At 42.2% G+C, this 23,994-nt stretch overlaps 1 protein-coding gene and 1 long non-coding RNA gene across 2 annotated transcripts in view; both read right to left on the bottom strand.

Annotated features, from left to right (window-relative positions):
• Window positions 1-23,994, bottom strand: part of LOC124407719 — an 84,323-nt gene that overhangs the window by 10,197 nt on the left and 50,132 nt on the right. Inside the window, exons 7-21 of the mRNA XM_046884149.1 lie at window positions 20,827-20,874; window positions 18,863-19,071; window positions 18,344-18,545; window positions 18,102-18,200; window positions 17,454-17,593; window positions 17,083-17,155; window positions 16,780-16,815; window positions 15,538-15,685; window positions 15,335-15,446; window positions 13,637-13,669; window positions 12,547-12,702; window positions 11,096-11,142; window positions 10,785-10,954; window positions 4,809-9,881; window positions 4,198-4,257 (exon numbers count right to left, since the gene is read on the bottom strand). Coding sequence (XP_046740105.1) covers window positions 4,198-4,257; window positions 4,809-9,881; window positions 10,785-10,954; window positions 11,096-11,142; window positions 12,547-12,702; window positions 13,637-13,669; window positions 15,335-15,446; window positions 15,538-15,685; window positions 16,780-16,815; window positions 17,083-17,155; window positions 17,454-17,593; window positions 18,102-18,200; window positions 18,344-18,545; window positions 18,863-19,071; window positions 20,827-20,874 — 6,606 coding nt within the window. The remainder of the gene's footprint in view (window positions 1-4,197; window positions 4,258-4,808; window positions 9,882-10,784; window positions 10,955-11,095; window positions 11,143-12,546; window positions 12,703-13,636; window positions 13,670-15,334; window positions 15,447-15,537; window positions 15,686-16,779; window positions 16,816-17,082; window positions 17,156-17,453; window positions 17,594-18,101; window positions 18,201-18,343; window positions 18,546-18,862; window positions 19,072-20,826; window positions 20,875-23,994) is intronic.
• LOC124407734 lies at window positions 551-1,527 on the bottom strand. The gene is made up of 2 exons (XR_006929349.1): window positions 1,482-1,527; window positions 551-644 (listed from the first exon to the last, which is right to left on the bottom strand). It is a non-coding gene; the product is annotated as an uncharacterized LOC124407734 (long non-coding RNA).

The raw sequence follows: 23,994 nt of genomic DNA, 5'->3' as shown, positions 1-23,994 counted from the left end.
CGTCGACGTATATCATCGAGGTCTGCTGCGGTTCCGGCATCGAGCGCCGTTGCAGCATCCGCTTCCGGGGATCCGCGTCCTCCCGATGCGTCCGCATCCTCGATCGCTCAAGGTCGTTTATGTCCGAGGCAAGACTCGTCCACTGCTGACTTCGTTCCAGGTCCGTCACCCTGGTCAGTCCGTTTCCGGGTGGGGAAACGACGCCTCCGATTCGCTCCATCGGGTTTCCGGATCGCGACGTCGATTACGCGGTTCTTCTTTACATAGGCCAACACGTATAGAGTTTTTTGCCTGTGCGTTTGTATCGAGCTTCGCTTCCGTACCCCGTCAGCCCCTCGCCCGGGACGATTCGTATATTCCTGATCGTTCTCGTGCGCCTGACACGCACCATAAGTCTTCTCCTTAAGCTGTGCAGATCCCCTCACCGTATAAAGCGCGTGTCATCAGGTATACCTCAACGCGTTGTGATATTATTCGGAAACTCGGTCACTCACTGCAAGGTATAATATCACGAAATTTATACTGCAAGTGTAACTTTTTATTATTTATGCACTCTCCCGACTCTAGAAGCGGCAATTCGAAGGCGAGAATTGCTCTCCGCGAGGAGAGAGGCCGCCTCGCCTTCTTCGGTGACCCGACGCACACTGCAAGGAACACAGAGAATATGGAACACAATAAGGTCTACGACTGGGGAACTTCTCCGCTAAGACGTCACGCTCCCTGACCCCGCACAGATTTCTTATCGTATCCCCATTCCCCGGATCTTAATCGCTGTGGTATAATTTTTAATGGATGAAGTTCGATTCGCCACTGTTTGGTTATTCGTAAAGCAATTTTTGTCGTTTTCAAGATGAATGAAAAAAATTTCAATCTTAGGTAAAGTGAGAAAAAAAGAAAAAAAATAACGGTGTAGTTTAATCCTCTTCGCAGTTCAAGTATGTATACATATATATGCATGTATTTTTTTGTTTTTCATAGTTACATTGACGATTGGTAAAATTCATTTCTTTTCTCTTCGATGTCTAGACACCGACTAATTAATAGCTTGTATTTTGAGTGAAACCGAAACGTGGTAAATACATCGAATGACGCAAGATGTATTAGATACTGTGGATAAATAGTGGATTGAATTTGAATTGATATTTTGAACGGAGGAATGTTTTACACCTTAACTCGCGGCATCGTTAAGTTACGGACGTTGACAATATCGATTGATAATCTGTTTTAATACCGTCGAACGAACCGTATGAGTCATTAGAAAGATAAGCGTGCAGCTATGCGCAGCATACATATTCGTTAAAAGAGTGTAAAAGTAGCGCACCTGCTGCAGGGCTCAACACACATGCCTGCCACTCTGATTATACCGACTATCTTGACTTTGCGTGGTTAGATTATCGCTGCGCAGTAGTGAAGCGAACTGAAAGATAATTAAGCCGACTGATATTTTAACCGTGTACAATAAAACAATAAACAATTTTTACAGTAGTTTCGCGGAATTACGTAATCGGGGTCTTGGACATCATGCGTGTACATGTGTGTATCCATGGGTGATGGGCATCTATCTACGTATGCTTCATCCATGACATATGACGTATTCTCCTTCCGTTTATAGGTGCATGTGTGTGGAATAGATTGATGCAGCTGTTACCGGCCAAGGTTGAACCGCGAATTGACCTTTGAAACCGATTCCCACACACACAAGCTATAGCTCACCATTATGGTTGGTTATAATTTTTTGGTCACGGTTCTGTGATCGGAACTCTTCGATGGTCACAGCTATAAGCGTATTTGGGTTATGGACTAATCACGAGACAGATATTATACTCAGAGCGATATCAGTAATTATGCTGGTGAACCGATATAAAATTCCTAATGTTTACTGGAATCGATTTTTGATGAAGCGGAAGTTCGAACCAATTTATTTCCGATTAGGTTAAAATCGTAAATTCAGAATTCCTGTTTGGCTCTTATTTTTTTAGACACGTCTATCACTCAGCAAAAAATCATATTTGGCTCAACTAAAATTTGATAATAATAAATCAACATTTATTTCGCTATATCCAATTATAAGTTTTTTAACAGTAAATAAACTCTTTCCTCGGTGTACACTTTTTTTTCGTCAAAACTCGTCCGCGTCGCGTTTCACGGTAGCTTCGAAGCACCGTAGGTGTTATCGCATGTTTTCAATATTTAAAAACCACAGTTGAACGTCAACAGCTTTTGCGTAATATTTATTTAAAGCACAAGCGAAACGAAACGAAGCGTCTTTCTCCCCCGCGCGAAAGCTTCTGCAATTCTCTGTGCGTTGAAAAATTTCCGTGAAAAATTGATCCAGGAGTTAATTTCGGGGTTGACGTCTTGCGGATCAGTTACGACAGACAAGAAGAAATACATTTTCTGAAACACTTTGCACACTCGTTACCTTCAAGCTTTCACCGCACCTTTTCATCCGCAAAAAAAAATCCGCACTGACGACGTATCGTTGCCGGCGTTCCAACACTCAGTTTATACGAGTAGTCAAAGCGAATAACAAGTTGATCGCGCACCAAGAGCATCGTCGAAACTGTCCGGACTCTCCGCCAATAAGTCAAGCCTGACTACGAGTTATCAGAGAGCATAGAGATTAGATAAAGGTTTGCGGCGTGAAAGACGTTGCACGATAATAGTTCTCCATTGTTCGGCAGGCTGTACCGCGATGAAGAGTCCGTCTTCGATTAGCGCAACCGCGAAAGCGCGGACATTTGGTTTTGCCAATATTTGGATCAAGGTTGAGTCGGCGCTCGCTAGTCTGCTCGGCCTCTCTCCGATTCGCCGGTTTTTGACGATTGCGAATCGCCGTGCGTTTCCCCCGCTTATGTATATCGTTACGCTATCAAGGCTAGTATAGATCGTAGGTAACGACAAGTGTTACGGCATAAGTAGACAGGTACATAGTTTAAAAGCGATTGCCCAACGCTGCGTCGTTGTCTGGAACTGAACTGGCAGTGAGAATTAGCGAGAATTTTGTTGTATTACACGGTTGTAGTAAAATAACGTCGAACCGAGCCATCGTCATTCCCACATTCGAATCATTCATTGGATTCGGTGCAAAAACTTATCAGAAAATGAAGACGAGCCCAGATTTGTAAGCGGGAGTCGCTTATCTTGTTTAGGGGTCAAAAGTTGACCGACCAGAATTTCCTTAACAACAAAGTGTTTCATTTTGTATAAATTTTCTCGGAAATTGAAACCCTTTATTTTAATGATGGTTGGAATTGCTTTTCGACTCGTACAATGAATTCCCTCATTAGCCTCCTTTTCTCATGCATTTCTTACTTAGGAACTCGATTTTGCGGTAAATCCATGGCGCCTGAATTAATCACACGAATTTAATATGCAATTATCTAACCGCTGAGAAACGAAGATGATTCCTGCTCTCGGCTTGACTTTGTTAAATTTAATTTTTTCAGACCATATCACTGGACAAACGAAAATTGCGTGGGGAAATATTGACACAAGGGTGTAACGAATAGTGATCATGTATACGTTTCAATTATACATTAACACACATGTACGTCACTGACGCATTCTGTCTTGATGAAATTGATGATCTAGAATATGAATAAATCGGCAGTGAAAAATAAGAAACGATGAAAAGACATCGGAAGCAAGTTTTGCACTAGTTGATTATTAACTAATACTAACGGACACACGAATTAGATATACGTATAAATGCCAACTTAATTTTATACAAAGAGTAGCACAGATGAACATATTTTTAAATCGTAACCGTGCAAGCATTTGCAACATATTATAGAACAGCCAGTCTACCATTTCAACATGCACTGTCTGACACTGCATCTTGGTGAGACTAAATTATCATATCGAAGTAGATACAGCCGATACAGCAGCGTAAGCTAATAGATAAATCAATGCAATGTATCGTAACACAAAATAAAATACATGCGATTTTTGAGATTCAAAATTTGTGTACTTGTACGTATATTTTTCTCTGAACAGACACGATTTTTACTATTGTAGAAAAATTTCTGTTCTCTGTCTTGTTTTCATTTTTATATTACATACAATATAAATTTTTATCAGACCTGATTGAGGCAGTTAAAGGTTTGAGCTAGGTCTCAAATTATTGTTTTTTTTTTGTTTCTTCCTGGGAATATATACAGATAATATATAATTATTATCAGCTAATAGCATTACCTTGGCGATCGCCTTTGTAGTGTGGAGCTTTTGGTGGCGGTGGGGGTGCAGTGGCGTACTCTATATTTCAGCGAAACAAAAATGAAAAGAAAGAAAGATAACAACAATGATAAATAGCCGAGCCGATCTATGGGTACTAAACTAGAATATTAGAATGATCAAAGACACAACACATTATCCAATTCTAATTCAAATATACGTATGATTATATAAATAACAAAGATTAATCATACAAATTGACAAGCTTCGCTCTTTTCGTCTACCTAATTGTAAGCCGCGTGCCTTTGTTTATAAATCTATCGATATTGGTGCTGTGATATTTTCGCATGTCTCTGAACAGGCCAAGGAGGATCACTACAACGAATTCAATCAATAGCAGCCTCATATTATCAGGCCGATCTTGGTGCTGCGTATAAACGATACCTCAAACTTGAACGGTTTTCATGCCTGAAATTAGAAACCTTAAGTATCCAAAGAATTGTAGAATTGAGGTAAAAAAATTTCGGTAAAATTCGACGATAGCGATCATCCTGGCCAGGGTATAACTAAAAGCCTCAGAGCGATGAAAATCTACAAGCTAGGTTCGGACAAAGATCGGACCAAATAGAGACCTTCGAACGTGACGGTAGGGCGAGCAGTGTAGGTTGGAATCGGCGGCCACCAGGGAGTCGATTCCCTGTGGATGACTTTTGGCGGTGGCGGCTGGTACCTATACCTCGGCCTGTGTTTGCTGGGGTCAAAATGTTGGTTAGCGAAGGGATCCGTGGCGGCAAGAAGCCTGGATGACTGCTTCAAAATCGAGGGTGGTCTGCGGGGTCGAACGGGCGAGGAAGAAGTGGCGCGAGGTCTTCCGAAAGAGTTCCTCCCCGAATCCCCGCTGACCCGACCCGGCCTCGTAGATGCTTTTTCTAACTCCGGTGACGACAGTGAGCGTGCGTTGTCGCGACGACTAGGAAACCTGTGCGCTACCCACTGACCGGCCAAATACGGTGCAATATCACGGAGCTCATGAACGTTTGGTGCCGAAGTGAACATCTCACCTAGTATGGACACGTCATCCACACCATCCCTCTCGAATTTCTTTCGGATCCTTCCAACCGCCCGTCTAGCTTGGAGCTCGTCGGCTTCCGTCACCCTGGAGCTGCTCGTCGTGGATGCTCGCTGCCCCTTGAGCTCAGCCAGCTTACTGATCACGTGGATCCGTGGCATCCCCAAGTCCTCGACGCGCAGAGGGACCCTCGGTATAGGTGAGGAGGCACCCCTTCTTCTTGCCCTCCCGGGTATTGGTTCGTACTTCCGTCGAAGCCAGTTGACATCCGCGATTTCCTGCCCCTTGACTATGACCCTGTCGATGTCCCTCTTCAGCAAGTTTCTCGTCAGCTCCGGATCGCTTTGGAACCGTTTTGGCGCAGGTATTATCTTGATTCTTCCCCCGGTCAGTTCCTCGAGGCTTTCGTACTTCGCGCGAAGTCTTTTTACCGCCCCGCTTCGCACCAGCTTCAGGTAAGCTCGCCAGTACCTTTCCGGGTCTGGAGATTCGCTTCGTTTCCACACGCTATCGGTACTCGAAGTGTTCGACGCTGCTCGGAACGGACTGGCACTCCTCGGTCGTTCTCGATCGTCGTCCGGAAGTCGAGGGCGGCTTGACCGAGCTTGAACGACTTCCGGAAGCGCGGTGGGACTTCTTCTAGGCGAAGTAGAACGCGGTCGTGATCCGTAGCTTGATGAGGTCCCGAACTTGGCGGATTCCGACTCGCCGAAGAGCTCTTTCAGGTCGGCGAAACTCTGCGAGAAGGTCGATCGCGCATTCGAAGACCTTTGAAGACCGTCCGGAGCAGGAGACTTGACATCCGAAATTCCGGTGTCTATCTTTTCGAAGAACTCGACCTTCCTGGGCACGTCTTCCGCGCTTCCCTGTCTTATCACAGTCCTCACCGATGCCTCCGAGCTTTCGGTCGTGCTGTCAACTTCGCTGGTCGAACCTGTTCGTGGTGGCTTCGCCGTTTCGTCCGAAACGACCATCGCGATTTCCGGCTGCTTTTTCGACCACTGTTCAAGAACGTTTTCCACCCTGCGTTTGCTCTTTGGCGTTTCGTCGGTCGGCGTCAAGACCAGCAGGAAGTCGCTCTTGTCCTTCGACTTGGTCGTTCCCTCCTCGGACATTTCCAAAGAGTAGCAGGTCCGCGGTGAAGCGCTAGAAAAGCTTGGACTAGCGCTCGGCAAAGTTGGCTTCGGGTGAGCCGAGGCAGCGGCAATCGCACCGCGAGTTTCGCGGGGGGAAATCGACGTCTGCAAGGCCTTCTTCTGGGTGACCTTGTCCAGAACCTCCTTGCTCAGCGTTAGGGATAGCCGTTTCTTCTCGAGCTCGGACATCGGCGGAACTCCCGAAGACCTCTCGGACTGTGACCTTTCCACGCTTCTGCCCCGACTGATCGACCCGCTCCGCTTCAAGGGTGACTTCTGAAGACGCTCCTCTTCGAGTCTGCCGTCCGCCTTTTCCGCCATTTTGCATATATCGGGGGTCACCATGGAGTGGCATCGCACGTGGAGCGTCTTGTTGTCGTCCTGGAAATCCTCGCCGAACTCCTCCTGAGGAGGTACGACTATCTCGTAGTCCGTCTTCGACGTCGGCTTCACCCTCTCGCTATCCGGCTTTCCATTTTCGTTACTGTAAATTTCGTTCAGCTGGTTCTTCAGCGCATTCACTTGCTCCACGGACAAACTGCTCCAGAGCTTCCGACTAATCCCGAGGGTCTTCGAGGACTCGGGTCTTGTCGTATGATTTAGACTTTCGGACATCGTCGCGCGCTTGTCGAGCGTGTGAGCCACGCTGACTACCGAATTGCCACGCCAAAGTGGCTTGTAGACGTCTTTGCGAGCTGCCATATCTCGCCGACGTGCGGACTCCAGGTCACTCTCCTGGCTTTCAAGCTTTTGAAATTGTTCACGGATATTCTCTACCGATTTTTCCTTGCACCTAAGACCAGAGTCTCCCTTCCATCTGAACTGCTCCACCTCCTTAGGCCGAAACAGAAAGTCCTTTTCCTTTTGGACATTCTTCAATTTTCCATATAGCACTTCAAGTTCCCGCTCGGCTCGCTCCTTGGATCGCACCTCCATCCATCGATCGTAATCTATGATTTCTTCGTTTCGCAGGCGAGGTCTGAGATCACCGGTCGAAGTGGTTCGTTCCAATTCTCCCATGCGCTCCAAGCTCGCGTAAAAATCGTGGAGGTCCTTGTACCTCTTCGATTTTCTTTTGCAGTGCAACATCTCGAGAACGTACTGTTGGTACTCCTCTCTATCTATCTGCGAGAGATTCAACGAGCTTGTGCTTTTACACAGAGACAAATTCGACCCCAACATCAGTTTTCTTCTCTGGTCAACTTCCTCGGCGCTTCTCGCCCTCGCTTTCCGCACTATCGTCATCCCCGGTGTGTCTTGTTGTCGTAGACTCTGTATCCTTCGACAAGCCGGGGATCTGATTGGCGACGGAGAAGCTGGTCTAGGTGGCACCACCCCATCCATAAAAATCTTTTCCTCGTTCTCCGGAAGCACCTTTAACGGTGGCTCGCTGAGGCTTCTCTCCTTGTGACAGTCTCGGGTGATGTCAGGACTTCGTCCGCGAAACGATGATACCGATCCGAATTCCATGGCGTAATCGTCTATGCTCTGCAGGCTGTCAAACTTACTGATCTTTTGGTAGATCGAGCGACCCGGCCAGCTCACACCGTAGGGGCTTGAACATCGAGAGGAAATGCTCTCGCGTTCCCAGTTCTTGAACTTTGAATTCGAAACCGGCTTCTTGCTACTCAGGTAGATGTTCAAGGACCGGATGGACGGCTCCGACTTGAAGGTATCACAGTTCTCGGCCTGGAATATCCTCGCCCTTTCCATCACCGAAGACGTCCTCATGACGCTGCTTTGAGACGGTGTCGGGGAGGCAGAGTTTCTCAGGAAGAGGTTCTGGAAGAACGTATCTGACTTCATGATCTCCTGATGCCGCCTTATTTGCTCTACCGTAAGTCTCTGGACGTTCGTTTGCTCCCGATGATCCTGCTTCTTCAACTCCTTAGCGACCTCATTTCCGGCGGCCTTGCCAAGAGCTTTCTTAGACTTCTTCTTCTCTCCTTCGTTCCGTTTACCATTGGACGACTTTTTGCTCTTCGAAGATTCGGAGTTTCTCTCTTTCCGCGATTTTCTCTTCTCCTCTCTCCTCTCCTTGCTCTCGGGATTCACGCAGATAGTTTCCGGCTTTCTAATCGGTGACTTCACGATCGTTTGCGGCTTTTCACGGAGTCGTTTTCTCTTGTTGTTTCCCTCGCCAGTTCCCCCAACCTCGGTGTCAACGGTCGAAATCAACTTGACCGATTCCTTGCTCTCAAAAGACTTGGACACCTTCGTCCTTGCGCTCTCCACAGGCTCAGCAAAAGTCGTCTTACGACTACCCACCGGCGAATTTTCTGCAATAGACTTCGAAGCTGGATTTTTACTCGAAGTCGAAGCCTCCGCGGTCCGGCGCAGGAGTTCGCGACCCTTGGAGGATATGGCAACGGTCACCTTCAAGGACTTGTCTTCCTGCGAACTCTGCTTACTCCCCCGAGCCGAGGAGTACAACGTGGTCGAGCTCTTAACCACGGTACCAGAAGGCAGTAGCTTCGTTTGAACGTCCTTTTCCCGCTGCTTCTGAACGGCTCTCCTCACTTCCTGCGGCGAAGCCAAGTCCGGTGATCTGCTCAATCTCTTGCACACTTCGTCCTGTTCCTTCCTAGTTCGTCTGGGTCTGGCTTGCTCCTTTTTCGCCGAGGTTTCCACGAGTCTCGACCGACTGCCGTGACTGCAGCTCCTTTCGGGCGAGTACAGTCTGTCTACAGTCGATTCCCTCGAGCTGCAAGTTGACATCGGGCTCTTAGAAGGCACACGTTTTATCGGTGACTTATCTTCGAGCGGACGTTTCACCCCCAGGACCTTCTGCTCCTGACCTCTGGATTGCCTGGACACTGGACTAGGCGAAGTTACCGTTCTGGGTCTGAACCTGTCGGGCCCCGAGCTGCTCCGGCTGATATTCCGTCCCGGAAAATCAGCTGTCACAGTAGAAGAGATCCTGGTCCTGGCTGCGACCGGGCTTGAGGAGAGTGTTCGGTGGATCCTGACTCTCTGTGCCTCTTCCTTATCCCTCCGATGTTTTTCGAGGTTACCGGAGAGCCTGTCTCGCAGGAAGCGAATGTTGGAAACACTGTCAGCGCTAAAGCATTGCTCGTGTCTCGGGTTTGTCGAGTGTGGGTTCTCCCCCACTTGCATCTTCGAGTACAGTCTGAGGGTTGTGTTGTGCCGGGACGACTTTCTTCGGGGTGGTGACGGTGCCCGGCCGAAAGGAGACGTCACTCTGGAGGAAGGTCTTCCCGTCGACGGTGACGGGACTCTAGACGACGCGGACTGCGAGCGTCCGTTGAGTACAGATCGGGACGACCTGCTCGGCAAACTGGCCAGCGATGGAGCGGACCTTTTGTACTGAGAAAATATCATTGAGGGCGGAGGTGGCGGCGGAGGTTTTGGAATCGTAGACCTTGATCGAGGCAAAGAGTCTTTCGCAGCTGCTGAGGCGGAGGGGATCTTCTTGTGAATACGAATTCGCGTCAGGGTCGGAGATATCGGGAAGTACTCGATCACCGAGCCGTCTTCGTCTGTGGACAAATTTTTTTCACACCACCCCCCCGATATTAGACGGTTTTAGAAATTCTTTTTACCCGATTCTGAACCCTTTCACCAAGGATATTGTAGAGATATATTGTTAAGCTGGTGGTCGCGTGTTTCAATTTCAGCGTGTGTTTTTTTTTTTTTTTTTTATACGTGTGTGGATTATGGTGGTAGTACTTGTCGCTTCCTCGACATCCGGTGCTCTTAAAGTAGGTATACGTAGGTATATGAGATATAAATATAGAAACTTGTGCCAAGGCGGAGAAAATCTTTCGACCGCATTCCAATATCGATAGATTTCAAGGCAGCTGCGAGTGCGTAGAGCTTCAGAAAAAATTTCGTTGTAAGAAACTATTTTTTCTAACATGCCAAGATTGTAATTTCTATATAATATATATATTGCTACTCTGTATTATAGCTACATAACTTTATACACTAGAATTAATTCATTCATGCGCTATTCAATTTCTAAATATATTCAATTAGGATGCCAAAGCATGCTTGAGATAAACAAGACTAAATGATTACATATCAGTGGGTTAGTCGTGGGTACCGCAAGCTCGATAATCTTGCGACCAATAAATTAATACGTCTGCATAGATCGGTATTAATTTAATGTGAGCTTGATTTCTGCGCTTCGAATCCATTCCTTCATTATAAATAAAAAAGACTGATTATGCGTGGTGAAAATTAAGGCGTAAAGTTATTGAAGGGTTAAAAAATCGGTGAAAATAGAGTGATTCGCGTGAATGTTTGAATACGAACGCAAGAATTCGAGTATAAATGAAATAAGATAACGTGGTAGAAGAACGAAGGCGAGGTGAAAAAATATGGAAAAAATATACGTGGAAGAAGAAAATTTTTCAAATTATCCCAAAAGCTCGACTCACCCTTTGGACGTTCTGGCGCCGGTTTGCGAAGGCCGTGCAGAGGGACGTCGCCTCCACGTTGGACAGTTTTATAGGCGAGCCTCTGCTCCAGGGGACTTAAGGGACTGGCGTCTTCGCGTCGACGGAAGACCAGAGTAGAGTCACTCTCGTAGCCGGACTCCTTTAGGGCACTGTGCGAGTAATTAATAATAATTAATGATTTTAATTAGCTATTTTCTTGCGCGATTGGCAACTCGAGTGTGTGAATTTGATAGATTTCTAATACCAGTTATTACTGATTTACTCAAGCGTGTATAAAAATTAATACTCACTGTGACATGTACGGCTTAGCTGTGTGGGTGCTATGCTGTTCGAAGGGCTGTAATCGAAAGGATGAATTATTGTCCATCCTCCATTCCAATGATCACAATTTAAGTAAGGTATTACGACAACCATAGACATGCTACGTGCATTGTTGTTATTTATATATCATGGATTTCCGGAAAGACATACACACACAGAAACGAATATTTATATTATAGACGTTATGAATACACAGGTGGATCGGGTGAAGAGACAATTTTCGTTACTCTAATGACTTGTGATCGAATATTATATACAATTGTCTTCTCCACCCTGTTTAATTCCACTTATTACAATCGACAGAAGATTAGGAGAGAGAAAGAGAGAGAGAGAGAGAGAGAGAGAGAGAGAGAGACACGAAAATACACATGCTAAACATCGAGCTACAAGACATTAATGACTTGAATGCACATGAAACAGATAAATGATATATGTATATTCGATTATCGACGATGATGGATTTACGACAGAGCTACCGAATATGAACACGAAGAAAGAAAAAAGTACGATGAAGCCGGTCGAATCCACCGCACAGATAGAGAATCGTGAACGCTCTTTGTTCATCCAGTACACAAAAGTACAACAAAACTGTTCGCTGGTTTCGTCCGGTCGCGAAAATAGGGTGATTCCGTGCATGGGCGCAACGCATGGAATGATCTTGAATGAAAAAACTTGAATGAGTGATCTGAGCTTAACGGATATAATGCAGAGAGATCGTGCCTAGGGAGACCGGTCTAACCCGTATTATAAGTGCTGAAGAGGTCTTAGCAGAAGAAGAAGAGGATGAAGAAGTTTGTGGCGGTGCTGCAGGTGGCTGAATGGTATGATTGGTGCCGAAGGTGGCGGGGCGACAGGGTGACGAGAGGCATTGTTGCAGGCGATGATTGTCGAGGCTTGTCATTTGCTGGTATTGGGAAGCGAACATGACGCGATCCGATTGCTCAGGATCACGAGCTAATCGAGTGGGTCGTTTGGCGCGGACGATCGGCACTGCGACATGATTATCTCTGCGATGCCAGTCCGGGATGACAAAGCTCCTGGACTTTCCATCTGGCAGGCTGTTCGTCCTTCCAAGAATCCCGTCGCCTCGACCCGTCGATTCCACGTCGCTGAACGCCGAGGGTGAAATCTTGTCCAGCTCGCGGTGATCGTCGTTCTTCAAGGGTTGAAATTTCGCGCGATTCAGATCGAGGACCGACCTGGACCTCGATTCGGCTTTGATTGGATCCCGTTCACGCCTCGTTTTCGCGGAAGGATCGATTCGCCGCGGTTTCGCCTCCGTTTCGCGATAAATCATCGGCTGACTGTCGGCCCGCGCGAATCGTCCTGTCAAAAGTTTTTCGGGACTTCGTCGGCGCAACTTCGACGCGATTCCGGGGCGTTTTGGACCCGAAGTACTTGCTGATGATAAGACTCTTACGCTTTGCTCGCTGCTGTCGTCCGGACGAGGCTTCGCCTCCATGTAGGACAGGCTTAACGGCTGACGCGAGGAGGACTCGGACAGCCGACGATGATGCAGGCTCGATTTTTCAGACCAACAACGGTCCCGGGGTGCAGAGACGTTTTCGTCCAACCACTTCAGAGGGCGGGGTGCGAGGTATCGAAGATGATGATGAAACCGGGCGTCGCGACGCCCCCGCAACGCAATACGAGACCCACACACAAAGGTCAAACATCGATCGAAATATACACATTTACAATTTTACAGCCAAGATTATTATCTCGTGGCTACTGTTTATTATAGCACGTGACCGAAGTCAGTGAAGTGAAGTGAAGTGAGAACTGAAGTGTCGTGAGGTGAGGTATGAGGAGGGGGGGAAGTCACAAATTGCTTTACTTTTTGCCACTTTCTGCACGCAACGAGAACACAGTGATCTAAGTATGCATTGATTCATTCGGTGATTTTACTTGGGGATGATTTACGTTATACGATCATCACATGACAGTCTGATGGCAGGTGAAAGATTATTTGCTGGATGAGTGGTGTGAGTTTTGTATAATAGAGCCAATTAGTAAAATGTATTTAAGAGAATATAATTCATTAGTCGATTCATCGTTATTCCCACCATCACCAAAACTAACACACAGATATACGTATTGCTCAGTTTTCTTTTTAATCTGAGTTACATAGCAAAATGCTGCACCGATGATCAGAGAATGAAAGAAAATTAAAATAGCGAGGGGGAAAAACTATAATGAATGCACCCAAAAGTTATTAATCCTGAGAAAATGAACGTCGATAATTCACCCCAGTATTCTAATTACAGAAACAAGACCAGCGTTTTTTTTTTCTTTCTTTTTTTTTTGTTTTTTTTTTTTTATTCACTCGAATCAAGTATGTAAGCAGCTATTCTTCAATTTCAAAGCTGTGATTTTCCACCAAAGTATTCAGAGGGTGAATAACGACGCTGCGGAGGACAAAATTGAAAAAAAGTCTGGACGAAGGAGGGATTCGTTTCTTTTTTTTCTTGAGGATAGGCTTAAGCTACGCTAATATAAAAATCTCGTACCCCGTCAAATATGTCCATGACCTCGTCCCACCACTAGAAAAATAGAATAAAAAAATTGCGTTATATACTAGGCGTTTTAAGCGCGCTAATATGCATGTACCCTACCGTTCTGGAGGGTACATCAAGATATTGCGCTCATTTAAGGTATACAATAACATCGATATCGTCACTTTGTTGTGATTGTAAAAGGTGTAATACAAAAGAGCAGGATCTACACGCGGTATACAGATATATGCATAAAATAAAACTTATATTCAGTCAGTTTTCGGCCGAATGCGTGCAAATGGATCAATCGATCGAACACGTTTGAATTGTTTTTTTTTTTGTACTGTACAATAGTATTTAGGTACAAACCGGCGAGTTTCCGTTTACACTTAACGAATCACACGTTATTACACTTTGTATGATTAACCCATTTGCCATACGTTCAGGTGAAACGTGACGCGATTGAAATTCGAAAATCATTCCACGTATATTAATGGAAGAACGGGATCAACTACAAGCTGCACTACCGAAGCTTAATGGAAATCGAAGGAGAAATGAAAACTAAAACAATTGAAGAAAAAAAAAAGAAAAAAAAAGAAAATACCAACAGAATAAAAAATTAAACCGATTTTTTAATTCGTGTACAGTATAGTGTGTGGATACGAATATAGCGACACTTTATGGCGATAATAATTATGCATGATAAATGAACAGTTAAGGAGTTGGCTTGTGTATAAATATGCGTACAGCAGGTATAAACTGTGTAATATCTTGGACGAGGCAAATGATCTGCATTTTACGGCACAGATATAATGAGATAATAGAAAAATTTGGCAAAGAAAGAAAATTAACGATTAGTAATTATAACAATATCGTGTACTGGCAACATAAGTTTAATAAATATTTGACGCATTTACGTATATATATATATATATATATATATAATGTATGTATTGGTATTTGAAACTCTTTAGGCGACGTATTAATTACCTTACGTCTTGTCCAAGTTACGTACGTTGGCTGGAATTAGCAAAGCCAGTTCAATACAAACTATATCACGCTTAATCACATGATGATATATATGTTTGAGCATACCATATATAGCATTGAATCGTTAGCGCGAAGCTGACTCACAAACAATTGGGTAATTATTTTTATACTATATTGTTGTTATATGTTTTGTTTTTTTTTTTGTTTTTTTTCTTTTCAAGATCGTTTTGCAATTAGTGTAACATACAAACATACGTGTAGACGTAATGCCATATCGACGTTATCCTACGGAAAATCAAGATGCTGATTATTCGATTGTTATGTTATATTGAGGCGGCTTGTTGCGTGTTAAGTATCGTTAATCTGTACATATATTATACGCGTATAAAAGTTACAGCTTGCAAATGCACGAGCAGTGAAAAATCGTAAAAAATGTATAATCTGAGAGATCGTAATTCAGGCTCCCTTATTTTCTCGTGGATAATTCAACCAACTCTTGAACTCAGTGAAGAAAATTTTATAATACTCGTGTATCAGGTATGTGAAAACAGAGAATTAGTTAGAAAGTCGTTAGTCCGAGGATCGTAAAATCGACTCGCTTTGATCCAGCTATTTTCTTTTTTCTTTGCTTTCGTTTTTAGCATTTCTTACTCAGGTTCCAGGCGTGTGAAAATCAAGGGGTCGGAATCAGAATGCAAGATAACAAAAAACTGCTTGACCTACCTCCTTAGTTTCTTTATCGGCTATCGAGGATCGGCCGGGTTCGTAATCCTCTATACGACCTGGCTGATTACGGTAAACTTCACCGACGTGCTTGACTGTGGCTGGTCCGTTTCTGGAAAAGATATTATGATTTTTATTATTTTTTATGAAAAAAATATTCGCCCAAACTGATTTTCGATAATGCTAGATCGAGTGATTCTCACTTTCTTGGTATCGTTGATGTCGAAAAATCATTTTCCTTGTTCCTCTGCCTACGACGACTGTCCAACGTTGCACTTCGGTCAGTATTACTCGCTCGTGGTTCCGGTTCGCTTAGATATCCGCTGGCGCTTCCGTATCCATATCGGGTTCCTGAAATTTCATAGATTTTTTATTAACATAACTATCCGTCACTTCTTCACCCGTAGATATGACAGAAAATTTGATTTTGCGATTAGTCACAATTGATTTGGTTATATTTTTTTATTTTTCAAATCGAGTTTAGAATTAATCGACGGGTTAATCACTGTTGTAATCTGGTCTACACGGGTTACTGTAGTCTCATGTACTCGTATTTTTTTGTAATCTCTGTAAACTTTGACCTGAAATACTTGCAATTTGTTATAAATTTTTATAATCTTGGTAATCCTTCTGTAATCCCTGTAATCATTGTAATAAATTTGTGATCTTTGTAATTGTAATCAGTGCAGGCCATTTTTGCACAGTGATTAACCCCAATTGAGTTAATATGTTCTCGTGAAAGAAAAATCCTCGTGTCTGCGTTATTTGTTAATTATTTATATTTTCCTTTTTTTTTTGTTAAGCATATTTCCGAAAAAGTAAAGCTTCGAAAGTTATGAGACTAAAAAAGTTGCTTGTAAATACCAAGAAACCTTTCTTCGTAGTCTTGTTTTACGGTCAGTAAGTATTTCATTCACATTTCTATAGCACGAGAGCGGAAGTTGAATATCGATTCGTATTAAGGTTAAGGGTATAATATGGAGGAAAGCAATAAGTTACGCAATAAAACCTTGTAATGAAAATCGATTAGTAATTGGTATTGTACAGGAGGTTAGGAAATAAGTAATTACATGGACGGTGCACAGTAACCGGTTTCACACAGTAATTTGTTCAGATCTTTATTGTTAATTTAACGGTTGAGTGAAGGGTTAATATATCGTACGTTGAAGAGTGAACTTCACCAATTTACAATTATCTATAATGTTACGTATTTACAATATGAATACATTTCTACATCGAATGCTGGAAGAAATGTTTGTTACATATTTAGTCGTATATATAGAAACAATGGAAAGAAAAACCGTGAAAACAGGCATTATTTTTTCTCAACAACAAATGAAACGACCATTAGCCTTGTGTTAAAAAATTAAACAATAATCAGTGTAGCGTGCATGTGAAAATAACTATCTTTAACAGCGCCTCGATCGCTGCGAGTAAATAATCACCTCTTCGTGGTTTGTAGCGAATGGTAATATAGTCTTCTGAAATAAAAATTTTTGTCCAATGTTAATCGAAATCAGATGTTATTTCTCATTTTTTAAATTATTTTCAATATATCATCACGACGAGTAAGCCGCTTAATTAACCAAAATAAATATTAACTAACTTTCGGGAAATCCGCTTGTGGTTTGAACCATTAAAAATTTCAGGGATTTGTGAATCACGAATGAATGAACAAGCGGTTAGAATTAAGCTTCTACATTTCGGTGTAGAAATAATAACAGATTAATTAAAATCAACGAACTAACCGTCATTCTCGGCGCGGTGAAGAGAATCGTACATTTTCTTGTACCACTTAGCCTGATTGTTTTCCTTAACTTCCTGAAATGGAAATGCAAATCTTCATAGACAATATACACGCATATATATATGTATATATATATATATATTTAATTCAATACCTGGGTATTTGGAATACGATAATTCGAGAGCTTATTTCTTAATTTATTTCCACCGTAAAGTTTATACCGCAGGACACACATTGAATATTTATTAAATGCATAAGATTTTTCTGCTCAGTAATGATTTAATCTTTTTCCGAAAACTAATAGAATTTCAGAACGACCTGAGCCGAGGCCAAAAACGTATTCCTTATTTTTCCAGGGCATCAGTAACTTACTGATCTCAGCACCAGTGGAATTCCCTCTTTGGTGATCGGTCCGATACCCTCGAATTTCCTTGGGCCAAGATCCGCCATTTTTTTGGGCCGATCGTTTTCCGACTCCGGTTCACTCTCGTACTCTTTCTTAACTGTGTAAACTGGGCGAAGAATTTAAAAACAAGCTTAGCAATCCCAGTCATTCCCGTCGATTAATATTATACGTATAACATGTGTTAAGATATATTTATAAGGGTGAGTAACACTTACGATTAGACGCGTGAATCGATCCTCTGAGGTTTGTCGTAACAGTACCTCGTGTTGAAAAAAAAAACTTATCAAAAAATAATACATACATATTATATGTATAAATAATGCATTCCAATTTCAATGCACCTCCGAATAACAAATCAACGATGATAAAACGATCTTAAAAACCACGTGAAAATTCGGATAAAAAATTGGCTCGAATAGCCGTAAAATTAATAACGCAACACCGATGCAGTCAATAAATTGAAATCGACTGTTATCTCACGATTTGAGATGCTCGTTCAGAGAAATACGAAAAAGCCTCACTTTACCGGATATCATGCATATTATGAATAACGACGAACATGTTGACTCATTACAGCGAATGAAGGGAATGAAAAATGTCTACAATCCACTCACTTATTTCCCCCGGACTGATGACTGGCTTGTCGTCGTTTTGACTGGGCGAAGGGTGGTTACCCTCTTCCAAATAAGCGGCTCCCTTGGGCAATTGTCCCTCTGTAAAGAGAGTTTGAATTTGAGCAAACTCATCGCTGCGAGTAGTATCGATCGATCATATTCCAAAGGATCGAGGAAAATCAGCGGATCCTCTTTGCAGCTCGCGCCATTTTCGTCCCAGTAACATCGGCTAAAGTTCATACCTCTGGCCTTCTGCAGCAAGGTGATTGTCGGATTTTGAGCTCGAGGTAAACGTGGAAGACTGGCTAACGTGTTCAACCCTTGACTGGGCGCAGAATGTGAATTTACGATACGCGTCGTTATCGTCTGCGACAGCACCTGGCTCGCCTCGTGTTTCTTGTATTCTTCACCCTCCCACGGGGGTGGCGCCTCCTCAGTCGAAGACTGTAATAAAAATGTGAAAAGTCCTTTCATCACACGAAAAAACCACTGATTAGGAGAATAAAAGTGAATCTTGGACGGTTGGAATTTAGGGGTAGTTTTATTCGGGCGGGGTTAAAGTTCCAAAAGTGCTCATATACGAATTATTTGATGGTGAAACCAAATAATTGACGTTTCACCAGTTTGGTTTTTTTTTAAATTTCCGATTTTGGAGCTTTCGGAAGTTGTTAAATTGAGTTTTCCGTTTTCTATCTTTCGACGCAGGCTGCAAGCTCCATGGAACTTTATCGTTAGTGGAAGTTTAGTTTTTAAAAACCCACCTGAGACTGAGGTTTGTTTTTCCGACCTAACACGGGGCTCTCGAAGGGTACAGGACGAAATTCCTTCCGTTCAGCAACAGGGCTGGTGGTTGCGCTGCTGGGAGTCCATACGGGAGGTATTCCAGCATCTTTGCCCGAGGTGGCGTCAGTTTCTTTGGTACGATCGGGGCTCGATTCCTTGGGAGGTTCGCTGCCGGGCGACCAAACTCCTGTCAGCAAAAGGATGTCAGACTTTTTAGAATTTAACTCCAGCATAATTCGCCTTTGGCAAGGGTTCAAAGCGTGGCTCAATAAGAACTCGGCGAAGCTTTCTCTCTGCAGTTTTTTAAATTAAGGTTGGTTTATCACTGAAATTCGTCGACGGTTCTTGTTGTTCTTTTCCTTGGGCAGGGATAGAATTGTGTTTTGAAAAAATGACAGTACGAGCTGCGGGATATAAATGGTGGACAGCGAGAAAAGCAATAAAATAAAAAATAAAAAACCACACTCGGTGATGAATAAAGTATATAAACCCGTAGTATAACCGAGTGTTGGGATTTCCTGGCACAGAACTACTCAATGACTCAGACCACGCTCTTATTTCTCTCGCCTGCCAAATCAGGGTTACAGATATAGGTAGGTACGTACAACCGGCCAGAGTAATATAATTATGTAATTCCACTTTACATTTGCTAACTATGCCGCATGTGTATACACATTTTTACTGTTACGTGACTGGACCAGAAGACTGAAACTGTATTGGCGCAAGGTAGACGCAAACGGATGCAGTTAATAATACAAGTTCAAATTACACTGCGGATAGACTGGCAAAGTTGGTTGGACCAATCAACGAGCACTAGAGTTTGCAGACACAAAGGACGAACAGTACAATAGATTTGAAAAACGCATAGAGTGAGGCTAGATTATTTTTTATCGGGAATTATTTGTTGTGAACTTTGAACGAACGTCTTTCAAACTATGACTGAATTCAAGTTTTCAGAGTTGAATGTGGGTGGACGAAATGAATGGAAAACATATTTTCACACGTGCACTGGGAACGTCGTGATGTTTTCTTAATGTTCATAAAGATGGTGATATATTTACAAAGATGGATATTCAAGACATTGCAGAGACTGTATGGTAGACGGAGAAATAATTGAAACGAATTTGCAAAAGATTGTAAGAGGAATCATGAAAACGACAGAAAATACAATTTTCATGAAATCTCGAGATCTCAGATTTTATTCTATAGTCACGTTAAAAGTCGAACGCCGCAAGTATTAATTACGAATCAGTGACACCCGTGTCTCGGTTAAGGCAAACATTTACATCTCACTCGATGATATTTACTTTATTACCCTTTTTTATATACGTACAAACTTATACTCAGTCTGATGCATTCTAGAAATAAAGCATGTTTCTCATCCGTTGGTTTACGCTCGTTTTTTATAGACCGCAAGGTGCAGGGTTAATTTGTGTCGAGAAAGATTTCAACTATTGAAGCAGCTGCCGTCTCTCACCGTGAAGAGAATTAGAGAAAATATTTCCCTTAACTTTCTCCATTCAGACTACGATAAGTTCGAAATTGTTTTGCATCAAATAATCAATAATTTGTTAACAAAAAATCTGCTTCTTTGATTTGTCTCAATAATAATAAGTGGAAAATTTTCGCGAATCGGTGACTTTTATACCAGAACAATGAATTATATTCAGGTTTGACGTAAGAGAAAGATAGAAAATTGCTAGAAAAACTTAACATTCAAGGTTAGTCAGTGTGGAGTTGCGAAAAAACATTTTTTCAAGTCGCATGTTAAAACAGAACAAAAGTATTCATCGAGGACGTCACAAAGTTCGCATGACCTCACAACGCGGTACAATATAAAAAATTATATTATACGCATATATATATATATGCAGTATAATGTGTACGTAAAAAGACAACATCGACACACTTGATAAAAAAAAAAAAAGTACACAGGATTTACCTGGTTTAGTTGCAGTCGCTTTAAACGAAGGTGCGAACATGTTGTTTTCTGTAACGACGAAATAAGCATTTTAAAAAATGTAGTTTTCTTTATTATACGTAATCCACTCACGTAAAAAAAAAACCTTACTACTAAACCACAACGTAGCCTGCAATTTATATTTAACTCAGAGTCAACGTCGTTTCGACGTATGTTTTTCTCGTTCTTCTTAGGTTCGTATATGTAAAATCGTATCGCAATATACACACGCGAATGCGATCACTATACCTATTTAAAGATTACCAAGGCAACGAAACGAGATGTTATAAAAGTCGGTGGAAAAGCGCGTTTGTTTATTCAACTCAAACAACAGATGCAAAAGATCGAAAAGGTCCAGCCCTTTGAATCAATTTTTTTTTCTAAAAAACTTTCTAATATCAAATTATGAAGTGTGGCTGAATCCTTAGGCGCACAAACCACATATGAAACCAGATCAAGACAGTAAATCTAAGCAAAACTAAAGTTACGGGTGTGCGAAAAAAAACGCATAAAAATTTCGCCCTCGTTGTCGGTATTTCGAGAAGCTGATGTTTCGGAGGAAATCCGTGTCATTATTTCCTTTCGAAATTGCTCGCGTGTACTTGAATAAACCGAAAGACGACGCGAGACGAGCTCTTTCAAGACGTTGAAAAGAAAAATGAAAGAGGAAGTGGAAAAGGTTAGTAAAGACCGGAGGCAAAGCACCGCTGCTGTTTGTAACACACCGCTGTTCTGGTGTTCATTAATATAGAACCGGAGTTGATGAGGGTCGTAGCTCGACGCGAGTCTAGCTAGGCTCGTCGTTTTCTTACGTTAGTCGTCAGATTTGGCCAGAGTTCCAGATTTCCGTGCCTAGAATACGAAAACGAACAGGTGCCGCAGATGAATACTCCGCGAGGAAATACGATCCGCATTTACAATTCAACCGGAAGCCCGCCGTTTGCAAAAAAATTGATTTCCAATTTTTGCACGTAATTCTCAGCTCGTATTTTAAATCGTTTACTCTTCGCTAGTTCGATTAATTTTTCCCGCCAATTTCCTACATTTCGATACAGATAAAATACTCCGAATACCCGTTGAAAAAATTGATCAATAATTAACTTCAAATTGCAAACTACAATTGTTCAAAAGTTAGAACATAAAATACAGTAATAAATGCAATATTTTTATTTCTCTATGAAATTTCGAACAAACGAAAAAATTATTTGTTAAAATTAGCTTTGAATTTCGTTTCTGATTTCCGAATTTAAAAACAATTTTCGCTACAGTCATATAAGCAGAGGTTTCTGACGATTGATTTATTTTTACGGCAATCACTCACTTTTTTTTTCCAACATAGTATCACCGGTTACAGATTTTCTATAATATTACGGTCAGTTTCTAGGCAGTTTCGTGTGCACGTCGCGACGTCGGCTCGCTTGTGCAAGCTCAAAACATATCGCGAAGGCTGGTTCGTCGTCCGGACCGACCGATGGATGAGAACTGGGCGTCGCAACGGTCTTCCACGCGTCTCGAACCCCACCGATTTCCACAACCGAAGCCAAAACCAACCACCTCGCTCATTTACAAGGAGTAGTTTTCCGACCCAACTTCCGGACCCATTTCGCCTATGTATTCCTGAGTTTCAAACTGCAGGCCAAAATTGCAGACTTTGCAGTATTCATATGGTCGATTGATTTCATCTTCCTCCTTATTTATTTATTCCTCCTTATAAGATTTTTCATTTTCATCCCTCACCATTCGCCGAAGCTATTTGAAATATTTCGCCTTAAATTCTTATAACGAAGCTTTGATTTGTTTAACCCCTGCAAGTTCAGGATTATATATACATGAATATACATATATAACATGTATGTATGTATATGTGAACGGTACGTGATTTCTCCGCATCACGTTATCTGGCCCCCTGCTACAAATTATTATGCAACGTGGCGTTAGGGTCTCGTGTTTATGACTCGGGCACGCCAGGCTGTTATGCAGCTATACGGAGTAAATATATGTGGTTTATACATACGTGTAGATATACGTCTGTTGCAGAGCTAGGTAGCGAAAATAGAACGCTTCCTAATTTTCTGCTTGTTTATTTTATTTCCTTACTTATTCTTTTGACTTACTAATTGCTTATCATTAGGTCATGGTTATATATATATATATATATATGTATGTATATACATATGTATATACTGATACAGTTACGTATTCGGCAAATTCAGTATCGTTTCTGATAAGCGTATCTAGAGTGGAGAAAAAAAAAAAGAAAATGAAAATAACAAGAACGACTTGATAGTGTAAAAAGCGAAACAGTTGTTAGAACGACACGCAATAATACAAACCTGTAAATATTTTTAGTTGTAAGCTTTTTTAATTCTGCAGCTTGTAATTCGTTTAAATAATTTTCTGATGTTCACGGAATTTATGATTTATGGTTTATAACGAAAGGAAATTTGTACTTGGTTGTCATCACCTTACAGGTAATTGTTTAATTTTTTTGAACCACCAGAAAATTATCGCGAGTCGAATTGTTGCAAGATGGATTGATCCAAACGCACCTTCACCAAGCAGGAATCCTTTTCCAAATTTCAAAGCCTTATCAATCTCGTGCAGCAGGTCAGTCGCATTGTCTTTTCCTCGAGTTGCTGCAATACCATAGCCACACATTCGTTAACTACAAAGCATGCCCATAATGCGATAGTAAATAACTCTGCCATGCATTATTTGCTAAGTGATGTTAGTCGTTAATTACAACCAAGTGCCGGTTGATTTGCAATGCCTAAGAAATTGCAGGATAGTAAAAAAAAAAATGAAAAAAATAAAATAAGAAAATAACGGTCAACGAGGTTATCTGGATAATGAAAAAGTTGTGTATATGTCAGTTGAATTAGTAACACGATTTGCTGTCGTCAATTATCGACAATTAATGGAGAGAATTACGTGAAACGTAGAGGGAATCGTTCGAATTTCTATATCTTTGTGAAACTGACAGTTTTGCAATAACGGCGGCCTGACGATAGACTAGATGGAATGAGAAGAAGCGAAATATGAATCGAATGATAAAGTTCATTGATACACGAAACGAATTGATGCATCGAGCGAATGTAACATAATTTTCATCGATATGGGCAGCCTTTTGCCTTAGATATTCCGTATCGT

The sequence above is a fragment of the Diprion similis genome, chromosome 1 (assembly GCF_021155765.1).
Source record: "Diprion similis isolate iyDipSimi1 chromosome 1, iyDipSimi1.1, whole genome shotgun sequence".
Classification (NCBI taxonomy): Eukaryota; Metazoa; Arthropoda; class Insecta; order Hymenoptera; family Diprionidae; genus Diprion; species Diprion similis.
The sequence above is the reverse complement of the archived record's forward strand: the minus strand, read 5'-3'. Positions and strand labels throughout refer to the sequence as shown.